This window comes from Coregonus clupeaformis, unplaced genomic scaffold (genome assembly GCF_020615455.1).
Source record: "Coregonus clupeaformis isolate EN_2021a unplaced genomic scaffold, ASM2061545v1 scaf1228, whole genome shotgun sequence".
Lineage (NCBI taxonomy): Eukaryota > Metazoa > Chordata > Actinopteri > Salmoniformes > Salmonidae > Coregonus > Coregonus clupeaformis.
Window position 1 is genome coordinate 18,736 of NW_025534682.1, and position 7,996 is coordinate 26,731.

General features: G+C 43.7%; 1 protein-coding gene across 1 annotated transcript; it reads left to right on the forward strand.

Moving 5' to 3' along the window:
• Window positions 1–2,599: 2,599 nt before the first annotated feature.
• LOC123486461 (protein VAC14 homolog) lies at window positions 2,600–6,573 on the forward strand. The gene is made up of 9 exons (XM_045217790.1): window positions 2,600–2,806; window positions 2,898–2,963; window positions 3,292–3,416; window positions 3,499–3,651; window positions 3,804–3,978; window positions 4,181–4,299; window positions 4,416–4,495; window positions 5,151–5,301; window positions 5,469–6,573. Exons 1-9 carry the CDS (start codon window positions 2,615–2,617, stop codon window positions 5,641–5,643), a joined length of 1,236 nt encoding a protein of 411 aa, XP_045073725.1. The 5' UTR covers window positions 2,600–2,614; the 3' UTR covers window positions 5,644–6,573.
• The last annotated feature ends 1,423 nt before the right edge of the window (window positions 6,574–7,996 follow it).

Here is a 7,996-nt window from a genome sequence, read left to right on the forward strand (position 1 = left end):
GACCTGCAGAGAGGCTAGAAGCTGTTTGGCTGTGCTCAGATAAACATTGGGAACTGAGGAGGATCTGTCACGATAAATGTTTGCTCATTCATTTACATGGAGCTAGTTCGGACACACATACAGTGCGTTCGGAAAGTATTCAGACCCCTTCCCTTTTTCCACATTTTGTTACGTTACAGCCTTATTCTAAAATTGATTAAATTATTTTTTGGACTCATCAATCTACACACAATACCCCATAATGACAACGCGAAAGCAGGTTTTTAGACATTCGCTAATTTATATATAAAAAATAAATAAATCCTTATTTACATAAGTATTCAGTGGTCGAAAAAGTACCCAACTGTCATACTTGAGTAAAAGTAAAGATACCTTATTAGAAAATGACTCAAGTCAGTCACCCAGTCAAATTCTACTTGAGTAAAAGTCTACAAGTATTTGGTTTAAAATATACTTAAATGTCAAAAGTAAATGTAATCGCTAAAATGTACTTAAGTATCAAAAGTAAAAGTATAAATCATTTCAAATTCCTTATATTAAGCAAAACAGAGAGCACCATTTTCTTGTTTTTTTCTATGTATGTATAGCCAGGGCACACTCCAACACTTAGACATAATTTACAAACAAAGCATGTGTGTTTAGTGAGTCCGCCAGATCAGAGGCAGTAGGGATGACCAGGGATGTTCAGTTGATAAGTGTGTGAATTGGGCAATCTTTCTGTCCTGCTAAGCATTCAAAATGTAATGAGTACTTTTGGGTTTCAAGGAAAATGTATGGAGTAAAAACTACAATATTTTTTTAAAGGAATGTAGTGAAGTAAAAGTTGTCAAAAATATAAATAGTAAAGTACAGCTACCCCAAAAAACTACTTAAGGTAGTACTTTAAAGTATCTTTACTTAAGTACTTTACACCACTGAGTATTCAGACCCTTTGCTATGAGACTCGAAATTGAGCTCAGGTGCATCCTGTTTCCATTGATCATCCTTGAGCTGTTTCTACAACTTGATTGGAGTCTACTTGTGGTAAATTCAATTGATTGGACATGATTTGGAAAGGAGCACACCTGTCTATATAAGGTCCCACAGTTGACAGTTCATGTCAAAGCAAAAACCAAGCCATGAGGTCGAAGGAATTGTCTCTAGAGCTCCGAGACAGGATTGTGTCGAGGCAAAGATTTCGGGAAGGGTACCAAAACATTTCTGCAGCATTGAAGGTTCCCAAGAACAGTGGCCTCAATCATTCTTAGAAGTTTGGAACCACCAAGACTCTTCCTAGAGCTGGCCGTCTGGCCAAACTGAGCAATCGAGGGAGAAGGGCCTTGGTCAGGGAGGTCAGGGAGGTGACCAAGAACCCGATGGTCACTCTGACAGAGCTTCAGAGTTCCTCTGTGGAGATGGGAGAACCTTCCAGAAGGACAACCATCTCTGCAGTACTCCACCATCAGGCCTTTATGGTAGAGTGGCCAGATGGAAGCCTCTCCTCAGTAAAAGGCACATGACAGCCCGCTTGGAGTTTGGCAACAGGCACCTAAATGACTCTCAGACCATGAGAAACAAGATTCTCTGGTCTAATGAAACCAAGATTGAACTCTTTGGCCTGAATGCCAAGCGTCATATCTGGAGGAAATCTTGCACCATCCCTACGGTGAAGCATGGTGATGGCGGCATCATGCTGTGGGGATGTTTTTTCAGCGGCAGGGACTGGGAGACTAGTCAGGATCAAGGGAAAGATGAACGGAGAAGTACAGAGAGATCCTTGATATAAACCTGCTCCAGTGCGCTCAGGACCTCAGACTGGGGCGAAGGTTCACCTTCCAACAGGACAACGAACCTAAGCACACAGCCAAGACAACACAGGAGTGGCTTCGGGACAAGTCTCTGAATGTCCTGGAGTGGCCCAGCCAGAGCCTGGACTTGAACCCGATCGAACATCTCTGGAGAGACCTGAAAATAGATGTGCAGCGACGTTCCCTATCCAACCTGACAGAGCTTGAGAGGATCTGCAGAGAAGAATGGGAGAAACTCCCCAAATACAGCAGTGCCAAGCTTGTAGCGTCATACCCAAGAAGACTTGAGGCTGTAATCGCTTCCAAAGGTGCTTCAACAAAGTACTGACTAAAGGGTCTGAATACTTATGTAAATGTTATTTTAGTGTTTAAATTTGTATAAATGTGCAAACATTGCTAAAAACCAGTTTTTGTCCTTTGTCATTATGGGGTATTGTGAGGGGGGGAAATGATTTATTCCATTTTAGAATATAAGGCTGTAATGTAGCAAAATGTGGAAAAAAAATCAAGGGGTCTGAATACTTTCTGAATGCACTGTAGATAAACTCTCCAGATTTCCTGTAGTTCCTGCTGGCCTAGCTGTGCTGTAGATCTGTTTGAACTGAAAGCTTGTGCATCGTGTCCTCTAGAGCAATGCTGACATGCTGTATCGCCCAGCTCTGTTGTGCAGTCCAACACCTATGTCTCATTTGTGTGGGTCTACTGTTTTCTGTTATACCCGACCATGCCTCAAAGGCATCTACAGTGTTTGATCTTCCTCTGTGGCATTTTAGTATCTGCTGTTAGCTGTTAAATATTTTGGAGTATGTGTTCCCATCATAACTTTGATGTCTTGTGTACTTCCATTCTTATCTGTATTCTCTCTCCTGGACAGTGCTGACCGGTCACAGGTGACCCTTGACCTTGATGGGATAGTTCAGGTGCTGGACCGCCACCTGCATGACTCCTCCACCGGTATGATGACCCGCATCGCCGTGCTCAAGTGGTTGTACCACCTCTACATCAAGACACCTCGCAAAGTGAGTCGTATTACCAATGCTGCTCCTTTCTGTGGAGTGTTTTACAGTATGACTATCAGCACACTAATCTGTGTGCCTTTGTGACGTGTAGATGTTCCGGCACACAGACAGTTTGTTCCCCATGTTGCTGAAGACACTCTCTGATGAGTCTGATGAGGTGAGTACTACATGCACCCCCAGTTCAGAATCTCGCTAATGTTAAAGGTATACTTAATCCAAGTAGTCTATGGACAAGGTTGAACAGCAATCCATGCTTTGGTTTTGTTTGCTCGGCCACTGTTTCAAATGCTAACTTTTGATCATTTGTGGCAAATCCAATTGGCCAGGTAAACAAAACCAAAGCATGGATGCTGTCATACCTTGTCCGTAGACTGCTTACATGGTAAGGAAACCAATATGTAATTTTGTAATTTGGCTGAACTATCTTTTTAATACATGTTTTTACATAAGTAACCAACCCCACCTCACCCCCATCTATCACTCAGGTCATTCTTAAAGACCTGGAGGTTCTGGCTGAGATTGCGTCATCCCCAGCTGGACAGACCGATTCCTCAGGCTCCTGTGATAATTCTGACAGCAAACTGGAGCTTCAGGTTCCTGAGGGGCGAAGGCAGGCCCACAGACAGTCGTGGGTGAGTAGAAAATGGCTCTGGAACAGTAGTATAAAGCATAAAAGTAAATGATACATTTAGCATTCATTCTCACCCACCAGGTTCCAAAGTAGGCGACTCATCCCCCTCTACCCCCAGCATGAACTCCTACTTCTACAAGTTCATGATCAACCTGCTGAAGCGCTTCAGTTTGGAGAGAAAGCTGCTGGAGAACAGAGGAGCCTTCATCATCAGGTAGTGACATATGTGAAACAAAATGTGCTGAAACTCCCAAGTTTCTCATGAGACCATGGATTCATTGTTTTTCAACCTACTCCACCCCTCTGGGATTGTTTGTAGTTTGAGTTACCATCACCTCTCACTCTTCTTGCACTCATTCCCTCCAGGCAGCTGTGTCTTCTCCTGCATGCAGAGAACATATTCCACTCCATGGCAGACATCCTGTTGAAGGAGGAGGACCTGAAGTTTGCATCCACCATGGTGCAGACGCTCAACACCATCCTGCTCACCTCCGCAGAGCTCTTTCAGCTGCGCAACCAGCTCAAGGACCTGCGCACACAGGTAATGCCTGAGAAATGGGAGCCATTCCTCTGTATGGCTGACCACCACCATGGTTGGGTCATGTACAGAACATGAATTTCAATTCACTTCTTGAATGGACAGAATGGTAATGAATTGAACCCAACCCTGTTGACCAATGAGGTAGGGTAGTTTTCCCAGCTGTGTGTACTCATGTTAACTGTGTGTTTGGTGCCCCCTGCAGGAGAGCTGTGCCCTGTTCTGCTGCCTGTACCGCTCCTGGTGTCACAACCCTGTGGCCACCGTGTCTCTCTGCTTCCTGACCCAGAACTACCGCCATGCCTACGACCTCATCCAGAAGTTGTATCCTTTCTGGTTGTCTTTGATATACATTTTGCATATCAGCATTGTTGCTCCTCGTAGTGTATGCTTATTGGTATATTATGGCGTACTATATTTCCTTAATGTTATCCATTTAGCGGTGATTTGGAGGTGACTGTAGACTTCCTCATGGAAGTCGACAAGCTGGTACAGTTGATCGAAAGCCCCATCTTTACCTGTGAGTCTCACAGCTCAATATTAGATCAGAACACACACAGTGAATCCCAAACCACCCACTCGCCCCTACCAACTCACATGGATGGCCCTCTGTTTTCACGTGTTGCTAATGGAACTCTTAAGGGAGACTTACAGAGAGTTGCGAGGGGATCAACCCTTCAACTTTGGGACACACTTGTGACTTGAATGATGCAATTCATGTTCCACATTTCAATAATAAAACAAGTTAACAAATTAACAAATTCCCTCTGTCGTTTTACAAGATATAAACCTCAGTAACAGTTAAACATTTAATTTGGGTGGTATTTCAGTTGTTACATGTGTCAAGCCTCAATCAGACGTAACACGCCTCCATTATTTTTGTATTAAATTGCACAAACGCCAAACATATCGCAGTGTGTGTCGGGATAGCACTTTGCCCTGGAGCCTGCAGCCTTGCTGGCTTGGCTGAAGTGGCTATCGGAAGGTCTAATTAGCCCCTACACCCTCAATCATTTTCACTCCCTCAGCTTTTGGACACTGGTGCATATGGCAGAGGTGCAAATGGAGGGGGGAGGGGAAGGTACTGATTTGGGATTCAGCCACACACTGCACCGCACCGCACTACAAACACACACACTAACCAACCAACCTGTCTCAACTGTTTGTTTTTCTAGACCTGCGTCTCCAGCTGCTGGATGTGGAGAACAACCCATACCTGATCAAGGCCCTGTACGGCCTGCTGATGCTGCTGCCCCAGAGCCAGGCCTTCCAGCTGCTCTCCCACCGCCTGCGCTGTGTGCCTAACCCAGAGCTCATGAGGACAGTGTGAGTAGAACTAATGATTGTGTTATTGTGGTGTGCCCACTGCCCACAGTGTGCAGAATTCTATTCCCATGGCCATTACAATATTCGTCCCAACACTGTTCTCATCGGATGTGCCCCATGCATATGTATTGTTATAATTTATCTGGAAGCATGTTTTCATGTTGCAGGGATGAGTCGAAGTACATTGAGTCTAAGACTGTTGGCACCAAGCGTCCGGCCTACGCCCACATGGACTACAATGACCTGCTGCAGCACTTTGACCGGGTCCAGAGCAAACACCTGGAGGTGCGCCACCAGCGCTCGGGCCGCGCTGACCACCCAGACCGGAAGCTGGTGCTGTGACGCAGTGGGACCATCTTAGACCCCAGAGGCAGGGCACTGTGTAAAGCCTTCACCCACGCATGCCCACGCACGAAGACGCAAACACCCCAACCGGTAACTTAAAGGAACCAAACTGAATGAAGACTGCTCATCTCTTGTTTAGGAGAACCCTTGTGGTAATATTTTTTTGCCATTGAACGTAGTGTAAGCATAAAGGACATCGATTGTGATTTTCTTTTTTAAACAGTGTTTTTATTTAATTTTTATTAGCTTTTTTGTTCAGGTACTGGAAGTGTTGAGTTGCATACATACATGAACTCTCTCGCTCTCTCTCACACACACACACACACACAGCCCATACATTCATATTTAACCCTACTTTCTCCAGACATGTGGAACATTTGTTTAGGCCCACCCAACCCTAGTTGGAAGAAGTGACAGGACCTTATTGTTACTAGAGGACAATCAAAGCTTGAATTTAGGGCAGGGCAAATCGCTTGCATGTTATGTTCGTTTTTAGTTCTCTCACTATTTAAAGGCTTGATGTTACTTGGCAGGCCCATATTCCACAGTTGTCACAAAAGACCTGTACGACGGACATGTTCCTCCGACTCTAGTTTTAGGCTCTTCTTGTTCCTCAAATCTAAACAACTGGACACTCCCTCCCCTGAATTCAAGTCATGCTTGTTGAACAGTGTTACATATCTCTCTCTTGGCCCCAGAACTCTCCTCCACCCTTCCCTTCTCATTTCACTGATTTCATACTCTTCTCTACAGCCAGTTTCTTCCCCCCCACTGACTGCTGTGCACCCCTTTTCTCTTTTGAACTCTTATCATTTCTGTTCTTTTCTTATTTCTACCATACCTGCTTCCTGGGCAGGCCTTCTGTAGACCAACTCACCTCTTGTTATCAAGTGAAACGTATAAAATAAAGTGGACCATGTATAATGATTTGACTTCTTACTTTTAATCAGCTCGTATAGTCTACTATGCATGCGTATGTAAACAGCAGGTGACATCAGTCATGCTTTTATGGCTGGTGATTTATCTGTGGGTCAGGTGTTGGTTTCACAAGAACAATTAATTTCAGAAAGCCTATTTAAGATTTCATTTTTAAAGCCTATTTAAGATTTCATGCCACAAGTTGTTAGTACTTTATATTGAGCAAGGTGATCCTCACTCTCAGCAGATGTAGCTAGCGGAGTAATGTTTTGTCATACAGTAGCTAGCAGTTGGGCAGTAACAACAGTGGGGCAGCATCAAGCAGGTGTGGGCTCATTTTGGACAAGGATGAAGGCATGGTACATGTCAGTTACCATGAATATGCAGTGTTTCAGTTTGTTTACAGCTGATGCGCTTCGGTGATGCTGCTCAGACCTATTGTAACACGCAAAGAGCGATCCAACTTGTGTAATTAGTCTTTGACGTAAACGTGTCTCCCGTGAGACACTCCAATAGTGTTTCTTTGATCTGTAATTCTTTTGAACACACCCTTTATTCAATGTTGGCAACTGCTCCGGCTCCGTGTGACATTATCACATCACCAATGCCGTCCACCGTGACAAGTCTAATTACCACTCCTGCTTCTCACAGCTACAACTCACTGAGTGACTAACTAAAACTCTGGTTTCCTCTTACATGGGTGAAAATATTGACAATATCCTTACCTAACGCACACTTTTTAATGGTGCTAAAAAGGTTCTAGCAGTTGATTCTCGCTGGTATGGACCATAGAGCAAGGCAACTCGTAACTTTGACTAAAAAGGTTGTGATATCCACATTGTGTATTACAAATCAACAGTGAATTTGCCAGTTGATGTGCACAGAAGGTAATTGCAGTGTTATTTCTGTCATCAATCCCTGTGGATTTCTTCAGAATGACCTCTTGACCTCATTATAAAGATGAGTGCATCCATAACCTTATGCTGTTCTTTAACATGCACAGTTTCCCCCCAACACTGCGTTGACTGCACACATCTGAAAGATTGTTGGGTTCCAAAACACATTTAATAATGAGATTTATTTAAAGGAATGTTAGATTGCTGTAATCTAACTATTGTGTTGAGTATAATGCATATGGGTGCTCTTGACACTAAAGCTGTAAGAGACCCATGCTTATACCAAGGTTTTCTGACTGATCAGAGCCAATTGCCCACATGGTTAATATAGACAAAAGGTGACCTCTTGTGGAATATTTAATTATTTATTGGTAATCAAAGTGTTGTAGATAAATGAAGTCCAGGGCCAGGAGATCACAGAGCCTGTCAGATACAAAGTAAAGTTAATATACTACATAAGATATAGATATCTACTGGACAGGTTATGGTACTACTTTTGCGCTGTCATGAAAACAGAGGCGTAAACTATACTGAAC